At 35.9% G+C, this 22,812-nt stretch overlaps 1 protein-coding gene across 1 annotated transcript; it reads right to left on the minus strand.

The window, feature by feature from the left end:
- Positions 1-3,692: 3,692 nt before the first annotated feature.
- CYP19A1 (cytochrome P450 family 19 subfamily A member 1) lies at positions 3,693-17,913 on the minus strand. Its single transcript, XM_074917258.1, has 9 exons — positions 17,569-17,913; positions 15,747-15,897; positions 13,053-13,207; positions 12,156-12,332; positions 11,329-11,443; positions 9,332-9,446; positions 8,500-8,662; positions 6,833-7,074; positions 3,693-3,944 (listed from the first exon to the last, which is right to left on the minus strand). Exons 1-9 carry the CDS (start codon positions 17,711-17,713, stop codon positions 3,693-3,695), a joined length of 1,515 nt encoding a protein of 504 aa, XP_074773359.1. The 5' UTR covers positions 17,714-17,913.
- Between the last annotated feature and the right edge of the window lie 4,899 nt (positions 17,914-22,812).

Consider the following 22,812-nt stretch of genomic DNA (forward strand, 5'->3'; position numbering starts at 1 on the left):
CAGTGTTTAATAACTGAGTAAGACCATAGGAGTCTAATGGCTTTTAGGTTTTGTGTATCAACACGGATTTAATAATACATAAGCTGTTCTTGTTGCATGAATAAATTTTCTGTGTGTGCCATCTGCTGGACCCTGCCCAGAGTGCAATGTTAACTTGTAGATCTCTTCAGTTCTATTTGTACCTAAATAAAAATATCTGCAACTAAAGAGATCACAGCAAAAACATGAACGACATAACATCATCTCACTTTATGAAAGCAGTAGGGTTTTTGAGTGACTGTTGTTCACAGTATACTAGTCTGAAAAAGACATTTAAATACTTCTTTTGTGATTCTTAGATTGGGAAAACCCAGTGAAGCATGATTTAAAACTTGGTTTTGTGTATACAACTTTTATTTAATGATTATTTTATTTTCTCACAACATCCATGTTTATGTGCTGTGAGCAGCCCATAATCACAGTGATGTATAAAAGATAGTCTTCAAGTTTGGTCTATGTTGATGTATTGAACATTAATAGAATAGTCACTTGATGAGAGTAGACTTGATGTGGTTTTAAAAGTCACTTAACTTTTTACAGTAGCTGATAATAAAACACCATTTAAAATCAGAATTCTGTTTTGTACAGTGGCATGTATACATTGAGAAGATTTAAACTGATTATATCCTCATGGCAAGCTCTGAAACACTGCTTCACCAACTGCAGTTCTCAAACATATGTAAGAATATGAGGAGGGGAAATGGACCTTATTGTGCAAATATTCATGCAAATAGACCACTGCATAATAGCCATAAACTCGGATTAGCTAACAGCTCAGAGTAATTAACAGGTCTATTGTCCAAATTTGGACAAAATTAAGTACTGCAGAAATTTGAGGACCAGAAACACTATGTGCAAAGCATATCAGAAAGAAAATACTTAAAATACAACGGAAAATAATTCTGCAAGCTTGCTTACAAAAAGTAAAAAATGAAACTGCTTTATTTCTTCCATAGAATAATTATTGTAATCATGTTTCTGAAATTCCAGCATACAAATTCAACAATGTATAATACATTAAAGAAATCAGAGAAGCATGCATTTTCCACATATCTACATGATTTCATATAATTATTTCAAAATTTGAATGATAAAAGTAATTATTAATTCCAAACTTGTGAAAAATTTTACTTGGGGAAAGACCTATAATGATGAGATGGAAAATCAGAGAGGAAATTATCACTATAAGAATGGTTTTGTGTGTGAAATAAGCAAAGATATATACTGTGTATAAAATAGTAGTTTTTTTACCAAGAAAAAAGATCTTTTGGTGACTTTCTTTTGAAAGTTCTCATGCAAATGAGAAATGTGTGTCCACTGAAGTACCCTTTTTGGTGCTTTGTGATACAGAATAAAGGTGATTTAATCAGATTTTGGGCGGTTGGTTTGGTTTGTTTTTTTTTTTTTTTTCTTCTATCAACAGCTCTAACAATTTCCCAGTTTAAAGGCTACAGAGAATGTAGAAAGAGAGGTTACAGTAGATATTCCAAAGGCTCATACCACTGTGTCACTTCATGACTTAAAAAGTAGAAGTTCTAGAATCATAGAATCATTCAGGTTGGAAAAGACATGGTATGGGATTGCCCTTCGCTCTTGTCATTTTTGGGTGCCATGCAAATGCTATGGAGCAAGCTTTAAAAGTAACCTAGCTACAACAAATTATTTTTATTTTTATTTTTTTTTAATTACTCTAGAAAAGTTACATGCTCTTTTGAGAAATTACCTGAATGTGTGGCAGCTTTGTTGTCACCAGTCCCAGCCTCACCTAATTCATCACCTTTGGCTGGAACACATATTTATTTGTTGGGTTTATGTTTTTTGGGTTTTTTGGGTTTTTTTTATGCTGCAGGATAGGTCCTCCTCTGCTGGTCTTGAACCTGAGACCAGTGGTCTGAGGGAATAGAGTAGTTAATCTAATTATTTTTAATTCGATTTTCTAAGTAAGGACATAAACACTTATTTTCTTTTTATAGTTTAAGTGATTTGGAAGGAAAAGGTTACTATAAAGCCTGTTGTACATTGGTGGTTTGGCTTTATCAAGGCACTTTATCCTGAAAATCCCTTTCTTTGGGTTACACAGTATAAAAACTCAAGCTTACCGAAAATGGAAAGTCTTTGTCAAGGAATGTTGTCATTAAGCCATCATTAAGATCATCATCTTCTTGACCAGACTAACAGCTCATCATTAGGATAATAGAGATATCAATGAATGTCAAGATTCTACAGATTTCAAGATATGTCCATTTTCAACAAGAAATGTTGGGTAGTTATGTAGCTTTCCTGTTAAGGACTATGTATAAAACTAATCCTAATTTATAAATCAAATAAGAATTTGTGTATGCAAAAATACTTTAAAAAATGTTTTCTAGAAATCTGCTTGTTAATTCAGAACTTTTCTCCATTCCCACTACAAAACTCTGAGCATTTACCCAATGAAACTTGCATCTTACCTTGAGTAGACGAGTGAAACCATTTTATCTCAAAAAAACCCTAACCAACAAACCTCTGCTTCTCGAGCCAGTGTTTCTTTTATGCTACTGGTTCTCTTTAGGTCAGTGGGCATGGAGCAAGATGCTTGAGAGCAGGGCACTGCCCAGTGCTCTTTCAGGAGAAGCAATAAAAGCCATGTGGATAATTAGGGAGAGACTTTCTCCCCTGCTGTAGTGTGGGAACATGGACAACAACTTCAAATTTTACTCTCTGAAGTAGAATTGAGCAATTAAACCCAGACTGAAATAGGATTTAGTACTGTTTAGACTGTTTAGAGAGAATTTGAGCTTCACCAAACTGTGGTGAGGTGGGAAATTTCTACAGTTAACCAGATGAGGTGGAGCTGAGTGCTGTTGTCCCCTCTCCACATACTACTAGTGGTAATGTTTCATATTTGTTACCTTAATCTCAGCTGATCTTTACTGAGATGTTTACAGATCCTCTGTAGCATACTCCATAGCAGGACACTGGGTTTTAAAAACACAGAGCAGTTACCTCAACTGTCATATTAGCTAGTACTCTGAAGATTACTACCATCAGTAAAATCTGTCTGACACTCTAAGTCTTTGGTATCTGTTTAATATGACTGCAAAACTGTAAAGAAAAATGTTTGAATGACTTCTTGTACAAACATTTTTTTATAACTTGCGTATGTCCTAAATATTTTTAATTGTTTGATCATCTTAAAATCAACTTTAATATTATCCATTCAGCTGTTTTCAAAAATAAGACAATCAAAGCTTTTGCAGTAGTTAAATATGGCTAGGCTTAACTTTGGGGAGGTGGAGGGAAGTAGGCCTGGAATTAAACATGTCAGGCATGTTCTTTTTTTGACCCCCAAACATCTGAACTTGCGCTGTTTGAAAAGCAAGGCATAACTTCAGCTGAACTTGATGGTTTTAGAAAGTAGCCAGGAATCCTGCAGATAGTGTGCCATCACCTAGCAACAGGGCTATTTTGTAATTTTAGTCTTTCTTTATTACATTGAAGTTGTGACTAGAACGTGGTTCTGCTGTGCAGGCAGAACAAGTTGTCATCTGAAGCCATAGTCATTTAGGGGCAACAAAATGTTTTACTCTCTGTCTTTACCTAGGAACGATGAGTATTTCTTAGTGGCCGTGGCTGAAAGAGCTCTGCAACTTCAATGCTGATGCTGATCCATTTTAGTCACCCTGATTCTTGATTGTGTTTCTTCTTGGTGTGAAAACCATCTCCAGCAGAGGCTGCCTTTCTATCGGGTGCATGGATAAGTCATTATTTTTCTGGATGTTGTTAAGGCCTCTTCCTTTCATTGTCTGTACTCTGCACCGTCGTAGAAGAGTCACCAGAATTGCTTTCATCATTACCATGGCAATAAACTTTCCTACACAGCCCCGAGGGCCAAATCCAAATGGTTGGAAATAGCGTGAAGGAACCTGTACAGAATAACATGAGCAATAAAGTTAAAGACAAACTTTTCTTCGTAAAAGTAGCCAAAATTATGATGGAAATTGGTAGTAAATATGTTCTGAAAAACTTGTGGAAAGAATCTCTTAGGAGCAATTACTTCTTCCCTTTACACTGAACTGCCCTTTCACCCAAGTCAGGCCGAAATACAGAGACACCTACAGAAGGTAGGAGATTTTAAATGCTAAGATAGCAGGAATGCAAAGTTAAGCAGTTGAATTCTGCCCATGTATTTAGAGCCTGTTCACCCTGTGAGCTACAAGTACCTGTGAAATGAAGCTTTTGCTCTTCGATATGCATTAAAGTTCACTAAAAACTTTTTCAGAAGATGTTCATCACGAAGCTCATAAATGTCTGAGATACAGGCCGATCCCTTGTCTAAAGATAATCATAAAGCCATACACCTACTAGAATTGTCATTAAAAAGTTAACGCTCCTGAGAATTGTTTTGTCATAAGAAGTAATATTGAAAATTATATTTGATAGCTAATAGAGACATAACACTTATAAAATGATCATCTTCTGTCCTGTCAACTAAAATATGAAATGCAGGATTCCCAGAACTGCTAAGAATGTGCAGCCAGTTTCTGCTACTTTTATTGACATTGAATAGATCAGTATTCCAAAACAGTCCCGACAGCATGAATAGTACTGCTAATGAGGTACAAAGGTACTTATTATGAGTAAGAAAAAGCAAGTCTGGCTAGAAATAAATTATTTTTCTTCATCTGTGTAGCTTTCTTTTTTTTTTAAAGTGATTAGCTGTGTTCTGACCTACTATTTAACTAAAGAATGGAGTAGAAAAGGTCGCTTTATATTAATTTTTTTTCATTTTCAGACTGCGAAAAGTGCTTTCTGTTTAATTTTTTTCAAATAAACTGAGCTGTAATTTTTGAAAAATGATAGGTAAATACAAGAGTTTATAATACAGAGCAAGTACAGCAGCTGGCAGTACAGCACAATAGCAAATGCACAGCCTGGGAAAATGGAGAAATGTTTAGATTCTAACAATGCCATCTTATCATAAATAATGGTGTGAATTGCTATTCACTTAGACAACTGTGTGAAAATTGTGCCTGCTAGAATAATTATGTGGCAAACAGAATGCATCAGGTCAGATAGAAAATGTGTGGTTAAATATTTGGTCAAGGGGAGATATTTTTAGTAGCAAAGTGTACTTTTAATATAAGCAAGAAATCCATTTTGATAGAAATACTTAGCATGAAAATAATGGGTGGCAAAACGGAAGCTATTCGAAGTGAATAGTTATTGAAATAAACTTAAGCACTTACTCTCGAATTTTCTACAATGACTTTTTTTCTTTTTTTCTTGATCTGTTGTTTTTAATACTGTGTGCAGAGTTTGCTGTGGGTAATCAAAGAGCAGTTTAGAAATGTTAACCAGGGTGTTTAGTGCTCATTTGTGTGTGGCATACATGGTACTCCTAGATTTTTGATAGGAAAAATTTAAAACTTAGGGGCATGTTTCTAGCCTGAGCATTCATATATTTTCTTTTTTTCTTTTCTTAATTATTTCTTCCAGTGTTCTTACTAGTAAGCCCATTTCTGGTGTATCAAAGGGGATCATTATTCATTTCTTTAAAACTGAAATTACTGTCTGTGGACACTTATATGTGTAGCTGCTGGCATCTCAAAAGAAAAAAAAAATGCCAGGTGATAAAATTATTTTAGTTGGACAAAATGAGAGCTGGAGACAGCTGTAGAAAATATTAACCCTTTAACTTCAGCCCCATCCAACCTTAATATTTGACAAGCCACTAGAAAATGTAAAAGATTCCATACCAGGAAAATGTGTGCATCTATGATAGCAAGGCTAACGCTCTGCAGTTAAGATTCCCTTTGTAGAACTAAGTTGAATATTCCCTCCACTCTTGCATGGCTCTTTATTCCGGATACTTTTTTAATTCCCTCACAGGAGTGCTAAGCAAACCTTAGTATTTGACATTTTGTGCTGCCACATGGGTAGCAGTATCTTCTGCTTCCATCTGCACCAGTTAAGTCAAAAAGAAGGATTCAAATATGCCATAGAATCAGTCTATTTTCTTTCTTTCAGTTTTAATCTATCCAGATGATTATTGCTGAACAAATACAGTTTTACGAAACAATTTGTTTAATCAGTGATCAGAAGAGCAGAGGTCTAAATGAAAGTAAATAGTTGATTTATGATAGATGGAGGATTACAAGTAGGAAAAAAGTTCACATTTCTTTTGGTACAGGACTCAGTAATGTAGACTAAAGAAAATTCTAGGTTTATTGAGAGTTAGAATATAATTTAAATTGACATGCTGTGCTGAACTGGGACTGAATTACTCAGCATCTGCAGTATTGAGTTTTGGTCCATAAAACATGTTTGTTTTTATTCAGCAATTTTACAAAAGAGAGAATAAAATGGATGCTAGATTCTCAGTCTCTCAGGAGTTACTATACTGCTTCATCTCTCCTGAGAATCCTTAGGTGGCCTCGGCTCTGTGTTATACTGCTTGCAAGGCTTTGGCTCCCTAAAGCCTCTTTATTTTGTCCAGTGTCAGGGGATATAATGGGAACTATAGGTGTCTGACAAGTTTAATCAGGAAATTTTAATCAAAATTAAGATGTCTGGGAAAACTTTGGTTTTGATATCATAAGTATTTTTTAATTAAAAGGCACTTTGGTAGGAAAATATTGGCCTGGCTTTAATCTTAATAACAACAGTAATAAGCAGGATGTATAGCTAACTAGGCACTTACACAAAGGGATAACAGTCTTATGGTCACAAAGTTCTTGATCAAAATAAGAGGAAGAGACATTCTTGATAGATAATACCCAATTTTCTGTAAAAAATAAAATAGAAAACTCACATTTTTCTCAAAATTTTCAAGAGAAAACTCATTAGGCTTTGGAAAGAATTCAAGCTTATGCATACGTCCAATATTGAGAATAATGTTTGTCCCCTTTTTCACAGGATAGCCATCAATTACATCATCTTGTAAAGCTTTTCGCATGATCAGGTCCACAACTGGCTGGTATCTCATGCTCTCATAAATAAAATTCTCCACAATTTTTAAGTTTGGCATGTCATCACTCTGTATGTCTCTGTCACCTTGTGGAATAGAACAGATGGTAAAGAAGTTGGTTACGAATTTAATAGTTTCATTGTACAAATACCAAAATATTTTTTGAAGATTCTCAGTTTCTGAAATTGTAGGAAGGATCCAACATCTTCTAAGGAATTTTATGTAGCCCTACATATTCAGGAAACCTTGTATATTGTTCATCAGCATAAACCCTGGTTAATTAATTTATGATCTTCTCACCTTCTTAATACATTATGAGTCTTTGCTCTGCTTTCTTGTCAATGACAGAACTCCCAAAGTCCTTCCCTGAATTCTGTGTGACTGAGAGCAACAAGACACAACAAAGAAATCTTCTGACAGCAAATGGAATCTGGGAATAGTCTGCAGATGGGACATAACTTTGTAGGGAACTTAAATTTTCACCGTGTGATTGGGTTTGGGTGGATGCACAGCTAGGTCCTGCTGTGGCCTGACTCTCTCAGTTACCGTGAGTAGCTTCCTCCCAGTCTGACTCCATCAGCAGCAGTATCAGTGCCGTGATGTGCTGCCAGTGGGAGCCTTACTTGAACTTTCAAGCCACAAGCAGCTCAAGAACTACAGTCTGAACGCTGCAGTGGTAGGTTTACAAGATAAAAGGCAGCTTTGCTACTTGAGCTGATCATTTGCTTAAGGAACAGGCAACAACATTCTACTGCCTTAGAAGTCGAGGCTATTAGAAATAAATAGGGAAGATAAATACGTGAGTACTCAACTCTAATGAATAAAACCAGGTTTAATAAAAGCACCTTAGAAAAAGAATAAAGGACTTGTTATACGCTTTCCAGTGTTTAACTGACCAGAAGTAAATCTTGAATAAGAGTGGTTGAAATTATTTCCTATATTAGGTCAGTGTCAGGCTTTGAATGAAGTCTAGAGAAAGAGAAGAATACAAATTTGGAATATCTAGGTTGTGTTTTGAATAGTTAGTATTTAGAGGAGACCAGTTTGATATCAAAGTGGATGACAGCAGAATATCATTTTAATTTTCTCTCCACTTTCCCTTCTGCAGTCATAGTGGAACCTAGACAGGTTCTCTATATACACGGTACTGGTGATTAGAAGTATTTGAAATGAGTGTCCTCTTCTGCTATTCATGGTAAATGGAAAATCATTTCAATAGAATTTGTGAGGTGAGTGCTGATTTGCACTGCTGTTGCTGAGGAGTGATTATAGCGTGTTCTTTCTAATACATTGTCAATTCTGATGATTCCTTTTTGAATTTGTCTTGCAAATTGCTCATCTTCTTTCATTTGATCTTGAATAAAATCTTTTATATATTAGTAGTCATATATTTTACAGCAAATGCTTCTGTTGGAAGAAAACAGAATTTTTAGCCTTTGAATAATCAAAATTAGATCACTGCTGAAGCAAAATTACGTTCCCACATCACTGACTTTGAAGCTCCTGCTTACCCATAACAGTTTCAATTTCTCTCATCATGTCCTCTTCCACTGTGGGGTGCTCTGCAATCAGTATTAGCATAAAGAAGAGAGTCACAGACAGAGTATCAGGAGCAGCAATCATCATCTCCAACACACACTGGTTCACATTCTCAGCAGTCAGGTCCCCTCTGTTCTGAAAAAAATTTGAAATTTTGGGGAAAATGTTGATTGTGGACCTCTGATGCCAACGAAGGTCCTATAGTGGTAGAATGGGAAGGACCTAGACTATCTGCTTTAAACAAAAGTAAAAATCTTGTCAGTCTTTCTATCATATTTCATCTGCTAAATAGCTTTTTTTTTTTTGTCCTTTGGAGAAAACCAGAAAAGTCATGTTTTGATGAGTGTATATTATCTTACAGAAAAGCAAGAGTTAGCTTAGCTCAGATTCTTACTGATTTATTGCTTTTCATCACAGAATTTGTGAGTTATCAGAGATTATACAAGGGAGGATTTACATTGCGTTTGGAGCTGTTGCAAACAAGAGGCAATACATCAAGATAAAATACAGGGGTTAGGGAAAGACTGGAGGCTGTTTAGGGGTAGATGCAAGACTTGTAAGGATGCTGTTTAAGCCATGAAAAAAAAAAAAAAAAATCAGAAAAGCACCTGTTCCCAAAACTGCAACTCTTCAGTGTCTGAGTCACTGCAAGTGACTCCACAGAACCAACTGATTTGTATGTCTTTATGATGACACGGCTTTCAGATAGGCTTTGCAAGTTAAACTTCATATATCAGTGTTGTTAGTGACAGGAGAATGTCAGAAAAATCCAAGTTAGGCATATTTTGAGTACACTGCCAATACCTGTGCAAAAATCAATTGGGATGCGAAATCCATGTGTTCGTCCAATTTTTCAACAGTGGAAAGCTTTTGTCTTTTCTGTTCTATTAGGATTTCCATTGCTCCTTTCAGGTCTTTGCTGAAAACAGATGAAATCCAACATATGATAAACATCTGTAAGCTTTGAGTATACACTAGGATATGATTAGAAACATAGAGATTATACCCATAAAAACATCTAAGAGTGGCAGAAATTGAGTATTTCTAAAAGTGGTTATGTGGTTTTCTGCAAAAACAGTAATACTAAGAGAAGGTGTATTTTTCTTATTGTTTCTTACTAATTGCTTGTTTGGAACGAAATCTTATTCTCTTTATATAGGATGGACTGAAAAGGATGAAAATATGTCAATATATGCTATTAATGAGTAGAGTTTTTTAAAGATTTATTAACATTTCCAAAGAATTAATTTCCTTCTATTTCAGATTGTGAATAAAATGAACTTGGAGGACATGGGTGATAATTGTTAGAAAAATGTAGATAAACGTTAGAAAAATTGTACTATCTTGAAGGTAGAGTTGATTAAATTTTTCATATTTAAATAGTCAGTAATACTGCGTCAACAGTTTGTATTTCAGTGGTGGGAAAAAGCAACGTCCAACAATTTTTATAATTTTATTTAGGATTTTCAATTGGTTATATATTTGACGGCGATTATTTTAAAAAATATTTTTAAAGGTTTTTTTTAAAGGAAATTCTCAGGCTTTCCATTTGTTTTTGTTATTGTTGGGATAGAAATTTTGACTAGGTTTGCAGGGGTAAATGCATTTAAAACTTCAAACCTGGTAAAGTTCTCATTATTTATAACATCTTTTATGTGTTAGAAATTACAAATGGTCCTTTTTGCCAACTTTATCAGAAGAATATCAAAAGTCATCATATCATGTGCTGGTTCTTTGCATTGCTTTAAGTCCAACAATCTTTATCAGGTTTTTTTTTCAGTAGAAATTTATGAATAAGTCCATTTTTATGGATTTGCTTTTGAAACATCAATATTTGCCTGCAGGGGCTTTCTGGTAATAAGTCAGCCACCACACTTAGCTATTACTAGAATCACAGGATAAAGAAGTGATCAGTCCCATAATATAACTGGCAAGCAAATGGTAGAGAAGATAGATCTCGTGTCTAGTTCATAAGAGTTGTCAATTACTTTAGGTGAGCTTCCATCTTTCCCCTGAAGTCTTTATGTTATACAGCACTATCAAAACAATTTATTGCACATGCTTCATAAGTAGTAGTTTCTCTCACTAGATGCAATCCAAATCCAAAATGAACAAACTGATTGCCAGTTCTTTTTATAGTCAGTCCTGTTTTGGCAGAAGATAGCAAATGAGAACATAAAAATAGAAGAGGCATTTTGTATTTTTGCAAAGAGGAAGATGACAAAATGTATTTGTTCCTTACTTAGGAAAAAAAAACCCACCCTTGAAATGGATTATCATGCTATGCTGAGCACCAAGTTTTAACACAAAAATGAGTTGTTGACTCAAAAATGCATGGTGAGGGAACCAATAAATCGAATTATGCTCAGGGTTTAACTCTTCTGGGATAGTGCCATGAATGTAGTTGTTTCTTCTTCTTTTGATCAGCTGTAGCTTTGATATTTGACTGTCCTCAACGAGATAGCAAATGTAACTTTACCCCATATGATGGCTTTTCCTTGTCTGTTTGAACCAGTGATTTAAATTTAATTTCACATTTGAGCTGTCATTAATTAATATTTGGGTGAGTAAACCAGAGCTGAGTAGACAGTGGCTATAAATCATCCCCTGAGATCAGCCACTTGTAGAATCAGTGGGGTATCTTGTTTTGTTGCTATCTTGGGCCTGCATATAGGGGACTTCAGCCAGTCACCTTTGCCATTTTTGCAATTTATTTTCTAAAAGACAGAGGTAAACATCAAAAGATCTTTGTAAAAAGAAAGGATCTTATGCAAACGGTTTTTAAGACCATTAATACTTACGCCGCCTCTTCATATTTCTTGCACAGCCAAGAAATCTTAAAAAAGATGTCAGGCTTTAATAAAAGTGCTTGCCAAGCATCAAAGTAATTTTGAATCTTAAGTACAATGGCATGTTCTGAAAAGAAACATTAACAAAAAGCAGTATGAAACATAAACTTCAATAGTCAAAGAACACATTCAGAAAAATTAATAGTAAGGCCCTGTTCCCTACTCTAAGTTAATGGGAATTTGATAAACAACTGGTTTTAATGGTGGTAAATAGCATTAGGAAACATTTGTGGCACGCTGTAGAAGAGGTATAGATCTTTGTAAAACCTCTTGGTAGGTAGCTAAAAGGAGATGGTGGTGTATCAACCAAAGGTGAATAGTCTCCCACAGGGGAGCAGAAGCAGAGCTCTTGCAGCATATTGAAATGGGATAATTTAAACATCAGGATAATGTTATTTCTGTCATATGGTTCTGAGGATGGAGAAATCATAGAAGACATAAATTGTCTTTTCAAGGAAATCATTTACTTTGGCAAGATTTCCAATTCTTACATGCATATAATATTGGGATTGTAGCAACTCAGTGCATAAAAAAAAAAATCTCTTTTAATGGTACTATTTATTAAGGTGAATGTGACAGACTAATATATATTTTTGGTGGCATAAGATTCTTTTATAATTAAAATCACTCATAAATCAATTTCAGATAATTATGTGGTGATAGAAAAGTCTGGTTTTTGTTCTGTTTTCTGAAATAAAACTGCTGAGTGGTGTCAATGACTTTTCCTTGGACATGCACTTTAGATCCATCATAAGGTATAAAAATAAAGGTGTTGGTACCATCTAAAGGGATCCCGAGAAAAAGCTTGTTAGATGTGTCAAGCATGATCCGTCTCATAAGATTCAACACATTGATGTTTCCCACTTCCGTGGTTACTTCCTCTAGTTTGTCCAGGTGATCAATTGTTGATTCAACACAAATCGCTATCATACGCACAAGACCAGGACCAGACAGAGCTGAAATATATGTGCAAAATGATCAAAAGATTGGTTAACTTTCATACCTTGTAAACTTCTGCAGTCTCAACTGTAGAGCCCGCAGAACAAGCGTGGCAGTTTTGTTAGGAAGGCTGTAAGATCATTTGAAATAGCTAATTCTAATGATATACTAATACTGAAAATTTTCAATTTGTGGAAAGAAGGTGAATCAAAAATTACAGACTCATAAATTAGTAACACTGGAGTTTAGGTAATTTGCTGTTTGATTTCAACCTAGTCATACTAATTATGTCAATCTTTTTCTCTGTTACTACATTGACTCTTAGTATATTAAAGGAATTAAGTTATTTTTGAAACTAAAGCACTTTTTTTTTCTTCAGTTAGAACAAGACAGAGAAGTCTTTGAACTCAGTGGAGGCTGGGCTAGGAACAGCCAACTACATTTATGGAAGCGCCAGCTGAGCTAATGTAAATGCTGGATTTGAATAATAAAAACATGGCTTGTGGGCATCATTTAATTTTGGTTTAATTGGATGAGATTAAGAATCTGCAAAGCTACTTCAGGACCATTTCAAATGGCATACCAGGCGGGACAAGTGTGAAAACATGTGCAATAAAATAATTCTTATATAAAGAGAACTGATTTCTGTAATTTAAGTATGCAAAGGACAAACAGCAGTTCAGAAAAGATAGACTCTGTGCTACAGTAATGAAGTATATTAATGCACATTGATTTACCTTTGGTGAAAAAGGGTCGAATTTCTTTCCAGTGTGCTGGGTTGTTATTAAATATGATTCCATTTTCATACATGCCAATGCACTGTAATCCAAGCTTGCTCCCGAATCGAGAAACATAATGCCAGTGTTTCATTACGTGGAACACGCTTGAGGGTCTGGGAAAGAAATGGGGAGAAAAAAGCCCAAACCAAAAATACCGTTTCATAGATTGTAGACAGAATTTTAATTCTGACGTCTTATAGTTGCTCTGAAGTACTGACTTGCATTCTCAATTTAGCAGGAAGTACAATGCTTGACATTAAACGTTGTTCCTCTTACATAATTTAAAAATTTTGATGATAAATGCCTTCAGAACATATATTGGATCTGTTAATGTCTTCTGTTCAGATTTAAAACTATTTTTCAGTTAAAATGCAAATAGTTACCAAAATATTTTAATCTGAATAGTGTGTATACATAGAAACATGTAGATATAGAAGACACAATCAGGCCAATGTCAGATATTTCAGAAGATGAGGTGTAAAATATTTGCTAATTTCATCATGATGTGTATTAAATTACAGCTATACGTTCTATAACTATTTGGCCATTCCCAGACACATGCAGAAAGCATGAATATATATGCATCGTTTAAAAATGCAGCATCATAATATGATGATATGTGTGGGATAAATATTCCTAAAAAGACATGTTAGGGAAATCTGTGATACGTAGAAATCTTTCTACAATTGATAAGGTTTATTTACACGTGTTGGGAAACAGGTTGTGACCAGCATTATTGTTTTAAGAAGTAATTTCCTTTAGAGGGAGCTAGTATTTCAGAAATGTTGACATGATGAAAACCCGATCAAATGAAATCCGACAAAAAGAAAGAAGACCAGAACAGAGATTGAAATGAAACGATACGCTTTCTTTACCACGTGGCATACTCTATGGGCTAAATCTCAGACTTCTTGCATGGATTTAATTTATTTTTTCAGTCAGGCAAAGTGAGACTTCTGCTATTGAGTTCAGCACTGCTGGGTTTTCACCGTAGTTCTGCACGACCAGCGGTAAAGTTAACAGTGAGGTGCTGTATGGTACAAATAGACAAACATGGAATATGGACTGGAGTAATAACAGGGAGGAGTGTGTCTGCAGGTCCAGCCTTCCAAAGAAATCAAGGATTCTCTCTTTCCTGTACTTCCCCACATCTGCTCTCTTCTCTAATTTCCTTAAAGGTTTTTTGCATGTCAAAGAACATCATCTGTGCTTTCATGAACGCAAAAAGATGGTGTTGAATTATGACGGATGTCCTCAAAAATGGAAAGGTATTTTCATTTTGCTTCCTTTTATTCCACACATCTACGCAGGAGACACGTAATAACATTTTAAGGGAGGATGTTGACATATGACCTTGTGTAAACAGATTTTTCTTATGGAACTATTTAATGAAGTCCTCCGAAAGTCAACATCTGTTGTAACCCAGAATGTACATTAGCATCTCAGTATGGTTGGATTTGGTTAAAATTCCAATGATATTGATGGAAATAGTATAGTCTTACAGAATTCAGGTTATGTTGAGTTTTGCAGTGAATTTATGAACCATTGTTAACTTTATATTATTGTATCAAAAAAAGTTAAATACTAGTTCCCTGTGGTACAGTCAGTGCTTTTAAACAAAAGTCTGAAGTGATGTATTGACTGTAAAGTCTGATGCAGCATTGTTTATCAACACTCCTGGTTTTTCTGGGGAATTGGTAGTACAGAAAGTAGAAGAGAGCAGTGGGAATTCATAGTATTTTACATTATCAAAACATTACGGTACATTAGTTGATATTTGCAACACCTGTGTAGGATGAGCATGTAAATAGTTTTCTTGTCGTGATTACCTCTCTTTACAGAGGTAAAAACAGATGGAGCAGCCTTGCTTCACATGGCAAATCCTGTGATAGTCCTCTTTACTATGTTGCTTTTCAAAAGCTTTGACATAATGAAATCTGAATATGAATTGATTGATATTGCTAATAAAAAAGGTTAATTCATCAATTACAGATAAACATTTTACTTTTTTCATGGCATAATTCATAAGCATCCAGAAGATCCAATGGAAGAAGAAAGCAACCCTCCACTGGAACTAATAAAATGATAAATAAAATCATGTGGTTTAGCATTGTGTCTAACATTGTGTGTAATCGAAGTCTATGAGTAATCCCATTAACTGGAGTGGAATTACTCATAATCCTATAATGCTGCATTTGCTTAATTAACATGCTGAATTTGAGCCATAATCTTCAAGCACTACTCCCACTTTAAAGAGAAATTTAAGAAAACAGGAAACTAAAATTTGGCTTAATCCTGCATTGCAGTCTGCCTAGGTTCTTGTGTAGTATGTAATCCTAATATTTAAATGGAATAGTAAAAGAGATGGTGAACATTTTTTTTTTTTTTTTTTTTTTTTTTTTTTAGGATTGAGCCACAGTGCTTAATCTTCCTTTCCACAAAGAAAATTAAAGAATTCACATAGATTTCAGTAGAGTCTTTAAAGAAACAAAAGATTAGAAAGATGTCTGTGAACAGCAGGAAGTAAAAGGTTTATGTTAGGATAATTTTTGAAAATAATTACTTCAGTTCTACTTTAGACAAAAATGTAGCAAAGAGGTAAAAATATGAAAAAGCTCTTTGTATTATTAAGGATAGAAAATAAGGATTTACTTGCTAATTATAAATGTTTCTTCACCGCTGATCCAAACTCGCACAAATTCTCCATATGTCTTATTGTAGTAGTTGCAGGCATTACCTACTCCCATCCAGAGAAATCTCCCGTGTGAGAGGAGGGGACCGATTCCCATGCAGTATCCTGGCCCTAAGAAACAGGATAAGAAAAGTCTGGTCTCAGCAGTGCTCACTGACAAGAATATACCTCAGAGCATCACCCTTTTGAAAGGAGCTTTTTAAGATGACAGTCAAGGTCTGCACTGGGCAGTTCATATATATAATCCTGTGCTGAAGCTCTGTCTTAGAGAAACTTGCATCTGTGTAGTTGAAGCCTCGCTCAGTATCTGTGGGAGCCTGTAGCCCTTACAATGCACATACAACTTGTGGCATTGGTGACTTCTTTGTGCAACTGCAAACTGTTGCTTACATTTGGAGGGACAACGGCTAGATATTAGAAAGAAGAAATGATCTAGAAAAAAAAAAAAGCATATGGCTTACTCATTTGTGAGTATAACATCCTCTGATCTTTGTTGATTTTGTTGAAATGTCATAGTAACACTTACAAAAGTTAATGTCCTTTTGATGTAGTTAAATTTAATGAATTACATCTTTTAAAGTCATTAATACTAGAGTGAGAAAACAGATTTTTAAAGGAAGAAGTCCTTTACTGCTGTGAATTTACGAAAACATGCTTAAGTAGGAGCTAAGAATGGATTAAGAAGCATTTAGTCCACAAAGTTCTCAACTAAACCCTTCCACTGTAAATCAGCACCAAATTTCCCTCATACAACAAGAAGGAGAAAGTGGAGACAGCAGGAGAGAATTTGCCTTTAAATTACTTTTAAAAGGAAGTTTCCTTCTTTAGGGCAAGCTAAATTTGCCCCTTTTGTCTGTAAAACATAAATCTAACTCCATAAAACAAACTAAGTACTTAGAAAACTGTTGGATATTGTTTAAAAATTTAGAAGTTGCTTGTGGCTCCACTGTTACTAACAGGAATTGCAAGACTCCAGATTGTTTAAGTAGCTGTAAACTTAAAGCATATTGATTTAGTTCTGTCGTCTTGTTGATCCAATCAAGCATTCAAATAGAAAGGGTAACCTTGTGTGAATACTTGCCCGTTCTCTAACTTTCAAAGAGTTTTTATATATTGAATGACGTTTGGCAAGTGCCTTTTTCTCAGAATTTCATTCAGGTGCCACTGTGTTAGTTTAGGATTATTCCTGTCAGACCCCTTTGTGAGCTGTCTACGCTGTTCTCATTTTTTCATCTAATGAAAAATAAGCTGAATCGGTAACGTCTACCATAAGCCCCCAAAACATTACGAAGGAGCTCTCTGAGAGGGAAATTGTTTGATGTTGTTCTGTTCTGGAGGGCCTTCAGTGCCAAACATGGAGAGAAAAATTAATAATCTACTAAAATCTGAATAATTTCCTAGATAATGTTTTTCTAGTAAAGACAATTTAGAAAGCTTTAAACTAAAAACACGTCAAAAGTAGTTTATAATGCACATGCAGATATGCACATCTGGATTTTGAAAAAAAGGTATTATATCCTTCTAGCAGATACATAATAAAGCAGAAAACTAAATGTCATATATAGCCATGCCAGGTTTATTATGGAAGTTCTGAGGTTAGAGTGAGCCTGACTTCTTTTATCAGTTATTTTATAAAGCTGTATTATTTAAACTGACTCTCAGTTAATTTTGTTGGCATACAATCATTATTCACTGTTACTTTCTCACTTAAATTTGAGGAACAAACAAACAAACAAGTACTCTGACAGCTTTTAGGTGGTACTACAGTTAAAGTTAATTTACCTGGTATTGATGAGGTTTCTTCATGATTCCACATTAGAAACAGAAAGCACATGAGAATGAGTATAGGCACTGTGGCCGCTGGCACTGTATCCAGTACTAGGCTGGTGATGTTGTAGTGCATTGGATTCAGAGTTTCCAGTATCATCTTTTCCAAGAGATTCTGCTTTGCTTTAGGGAGAGAGAAAGGTGAAAAAAGCAGAGTTTCAGCTTCAGTGGGTACCTCTCAACCCCTTTGTAGGTCTCGTAAATGAGCAAATTAGCTCCTGAGGTAGCTTTATTTTATAACAAGAGTGACTGCCTGGACTGCTTGCCAGGACAAGCTACATCACAAGTCAAAACAGACATGCAGCAGACACTCTTTTTGCTTGGAAATAACAAAGCTTTTCTGATGACCTTGATGTTGAAGCATAGTTTGGGATACTTTGGCTGACAGACCTCTTATCTCTGATACTGACTTGGCTGCCCAATACTGAGGTTTACTCCTTGCAAATTTCTAACCAAAACACAAGAAATTAAACTTTCAGCACGTGTGGAAGCTTTGAATGAGTTCACTCGCAAGCTTTTATGTGTCACTTAACCTTTTTCCTTCCTGCATATCTGCAGTGCCAGAGCCCTTGAATTTCCAGAACAACCATGGTAGTTTTTCCTGATGCACATAGAGTGTACCCCAGGTTTTTGTTTGAAATAATGTATTATGGTGGGTCTATTATTGTCAACCTTTGAGGATAATATAATGTATTGCATTTCTTTGCAGTTCTTCCGCTAAATACTTTGAAAAATATAGCATATGCCATAACAAACAGGATCATGGATTATCTGGTACCATGTTTTTCCTCAGGCAGTAACCAGCACTTGGCAATGAAAAAAAAAACCACCAACAACACAAACAAATGGACAGGTCTGTCATGCATAAGGGGAGTAGAAGGATTGCTCTGAAGTTGTTTTGCATGTTTTTGATTTAAATCATAAAATATGAGAGGTGATTGTACCTGAGAAGGAAGATGATGTTCTGTGAATGAGAACTTATGTAACCACAGAAAGATACTGCTTGCATCTGGACAGTAATTATTAATTAACTACAGAAAGATACTGCTTGCGCAGTAATTATGAATAAGCCACCTTCTTAATTCTGTTCTGACAATAATTAAGAATAGATTTGCTTTGTTTCTTCCTGCAACAATATTTCAAAATTGAAGGATGTGTTTTCTTAATAGGAAGCTTTTTGTTACAGTTTGCTTTCTTGTTTGTCTTGTGCTTTGGTCTCACATTGCGAAAGAAAGTACAGCTTACTTTGTAGTAAGTCAGTGCTGTAATTATATTAAACTAAGCAGAAAAATAGAATAGAAAATAGAGTAGAAAGTAGAAAATATATAGAGTACAGGCAAAACCCTGGAGGAGGGAGCAAACGGTGGCTCAAAACCTTGCAGGTGCGTGCGATGCTCCAGTATTTTGGCCGATTGCTGTGTGAGACTTGTGGTACTGTTGTGATCCAAAGTGACCTTGGTGACCTTTTAGAAGGATGCCAGGTGACCCTTTAGCAGCGTGCATGCTATTCCAGTAGCTAGCGGGATGCTTCTTATGAGAGTGTCCACGTACATATCACGTCTTGTCCACCTTCGACTGTTGTACTGTCTTGCACGTTGTGAAAAATGTTTTTGTGATCACAAGAGTTTTTTTAACCACATAATGGTATTTCTTAGTTATCCTAGCGTACTGTTGCACACTAATGATGTTTGCTTAGTACGAGCAAAAATGCTAGCTTTATATTTCCTTGGTTTTGTTACCACAACAAAAGCATGTCTGCATGTATATGGAAAAACTTTTCTTAGTTTCAGCCCCTTTTACTGTATGAGCTTACAGCATTATAGAAGGAAATAACTACACTTAGGGCATATAGTTTCACTTTTTTTGTTGCTTTCTCTCAGGATCTGGATGAACTTCATCTTTATACTCCATTGCCACAGTTAGGCTCTGGTGTTCGTTGTTTTTTTTTTTTTTCAATCTCCAAGACATTCTGGCGTGTCTGTACAGTAGTTTCTCTGCCTCCTATTCCCTCTGTAGAGAAGTAAGTAGGTGGTTATGCATTTGGGTGGTATGAACTAAACACACCCGTACGTACAAATGTGCACCTATGAATATTATCTCTGTAGGTTAACCCCACTGGAGTTCAAGGTGCTGATGTATTTGCTCAGTGTGCTTTGGAAGCGTGAGTCTCCCCCTTTTATTCTCTAAAAATTGACCCTGAGTTTTGAGTTTGCTCAGTTCTTAGTTATTCACAGTTAAAATTTATCTTTGTTTTGGCAGAGAAATGGAGGCAGGTTTCTATCTTTGCAAAATATACAGATTGTAATGGATTGGGTTTTAGGTTTTAGATTAACCCAACTTCATAATTTTATAATTTTTAATAAAAGAATAATATTTTTGCTATGATCTAATATATCAGTGTGCACCTTGCTGTTAGACTTATAATTTTTATATCCAGGATCATGCTCTCATGTAGATAAAAGGTATTAAAGGCACTGTATTAAATTTGAATCCTTTTATACTCTTGAACTGATCCAAAGCAGGTTTATTTTTAGTCCAAGTGGCTCCTTAAGCTCTTAAAACAAGCAATTGACATTTCTTGTATTGAGAAGTTTCTTTCCTCAGCTCAATGAGTATGATCCAAGCAGATATTCAGGTTTTGCATTTCTAATGCTTTTTTTTTTTTTTTTTTTTTAATTGCAAAGCCAACTAAACCATGAGAAGGTCACCTTAAAAATATTTCAGCTGAACTGCTCATCATCCCTTGTACACATTGTATTTGTTAAGAATTGTCCATGAGGTAAATCACTCTTAATAAACACTCGGCCAAGCCAGTCCCTCAATCCGAGGGATTTGTTGGTTCTGATTTTTACTTATATGGTTGAGGGGTGACAGCGATGGGGCAAAAAAAAAGCTTTAAAATCAAGTAGTGGGAGGATAGAGACTTGTAATAAGGAAGTGCTTTTGTGGCAAAATAAATGGGTGTTCACAGGCTGCCTAACCTGACAATAACTGTGGATTTTAACAGCGGGGAAAGCATCTGCCAGCAGAGGGCCCTTCTGATTACTCATCTTTGTCTTGACTGTAAAGCACCGTGAGAAAAGTCTAGGTTCTGTTAAAAGTTTTCTTGCAAAAAGTTATATGATGAATGATGACAGGGTCCACCGTAAGGAAAAAAAGTCCATAAAAAGAATTCAACTGAAGCAAAGGATCAGATCAGTAAAGCACAGATTCAGATCAAGTGAAAAATGAGTCAGAAAAAAATAAAGGCAAATCACAACAAGAAAAAGTCAACTGTGTTAACCCCTTTTATTCCAGTCAGAGCTTTGTACTTAATGACTTTGTCAGTAAAAAAGCAAATTCTGTATCATATTATAGAATTGGAGCCAAAAATTTCTGGTAATTTTGAGAACGAACTCATAAAACTACCTGAAAACTCTTGAAGAACCTATTTCTGAGTGCTGGAATTCTTTCCTCTGTGGTAGTTCACCTGTCAGGAGAGACATGGGGAAAGTATCTGCTACTTGTTTATAAATCCCCAAATGGTAGTGACCAATATTAGCAGCATTTGAAGCAAGGTTTAACTAAACACTTTGGAAAAATAAAATTTTAAATAGACTGATTTCACACAAAATCTGTTAGCTTATGTAAGTCCAGTAAATCTTTATTTTTCCAGATAAAATGTTGTTGCCTTCCTCTTTTTCTAGAAGCTGATTTTATGTGTTGCCTGTTTTCACTCAAGATGGACAGTTTCATGGAGACTGTGAAGGTTCAGCCTTCTACATTTAAGTATGTAGATAGCGTTTGGTAGTGTTGATAGAGCCTAAAAGGAACACAGTACCTTTTGACAAATCAAGTAGTTGGTTTTAATTAGTTTTAGGCATGTAACTATCTTGCTGTATTGTGATTATAGCACCTACCATAGGATGAGAATTGTCTCTGACTTCAGTGCATGTCAGATCTCTTTAGTAGAGCTCGTGCCCAAGGAGTTCCATACGGCTGTTTTAACATTGCCTTCAAATTGTGGATTTTATTGCAAAGTCAGAAATTCTTTTCCCAGCTGTTGAATAAGAAGTCATATGTGGAACTACCGTGGAACCCCACATGTTGCAGTGCTCCCAGTGCTGAACGACAACAGTGGGGGCTGCTTCTCCCCACGGAGCCCTGGCCTCCTTTGGGTGCAGGCACCTGCTCTGGCGTGGGGTCCCCCACAGGCTGCAGGAGAATCTCTGCTCCACCACAGACGCCCATGGGTGGCAGGGGGGCGGCCCTGCTGTCTCACCGGGGGATACAGGGGGGCTCTGCACCAGCGCATCTCACCCCCCCCTTCCTCCTCCTTCCTTCCACTGACCTCGGTGTTCTCATGGATGTTCTCCTCACAACTCCTACGACTCCCCCCAGGTTCCCCTTCTTAAATAGATTCTGGCAGAGGTGGGTCTGCCTTGGAGCTGGGGCAGCTTCCAGAAACTTCTCACTGGGGGTCACTGCTGTAGCCCTCGCCCCTGCTTTCAAAAACCCCACCATCCATACAAACCCAGCACACCTTGGAAGTCTGTGGGGTGCAAAGTTGAGAACACATCGAAAGACTTTTTAAAACTTGGGAGTGTTTACCATTCCTTGTAAACTGAGCTGTAGGATTATTCTGCAAGCATCAGATTGCGTGTTAATTTATGTTTATGTTCAGTGTCACCCTGGAAATTGCTCGCAGATAATCCCTGGTCTCTTCAGATGCTGTCATTGTCTCAGGGATGTCACTGCGAGATCTCCATCACAATCTATTGGGCGTTGATGTTGTGTTACTCTTGTTGTAACGTTGTCTTTGTTTATAGTATTTTTTTTTCCTTATTCATTATTCACTTGGTCTGAATCTGCGCTTTAGCGATCTGATCCTTTGCTCCACGTGACATCTGTCATCTTATAAAAGGTTTCATTTGCAATTAAAATGTGCAGAGCAGTCTTTTTAGGTGTTTTATATTACTCTGCTTTTGAAAGCACTTGTTTAGTTCTGTTTCTTACTTTTAATTCAGTCCTCTGCCACTCGAAAGATAATTATGGTAAAATGTGAACATTAGGGAATGAATACACTGCATGTATTTACCTTTTCTGGTCGTTTCTTGAGTTCAAGTCAGTGGGCTAGATTTTGTGTCGTTGTGGAGGTTTAATTACTGTACAAGTGTATTCTAGCAGTGTTGAATGATTATTATAGCCGTGTAGAATAAT

The sequence above is a fragment of the Athene noctua genome, chromosome 13, assembly GCF_965140245.1.
Source record: "Athene noctua chromosome 13, bAthNoc1.hap1.1, whole genome shotgun sequence".
Lineage (NCBI taxonomy): Eukaryota > Metazoa > Chordata > Aves > Strigiformes > Strigidae > Athene > Athene noctua.

What these genes read in the sequence shown, in the direction of transcription:
- CYP19A1 (XM_074917258.1), bottom strand. Translation starts at nt 17,713, where the DNA reads ATGATACTGGAAACTCTGAATCCAATGCACTACAACATCACCAGCCTA. An exon ending in TCTCGGGATCCCTTTAGATG is followed by an intron (nt 11,444 to 12,155) that starts GTACCAACACCT and finishes GTTTCTTTTCAG; the next exon opens with AACATGCCATTGTACTTAAG. An exon ending in CCCAATTGATTTTTGCACAG is followed by an intron (nt 8,663 to 9,331) that starts GTATTGGCAGTG and finishes AATTTTTTTCAG; the next exon opens with AACAGAGGGGACCTGACTGC.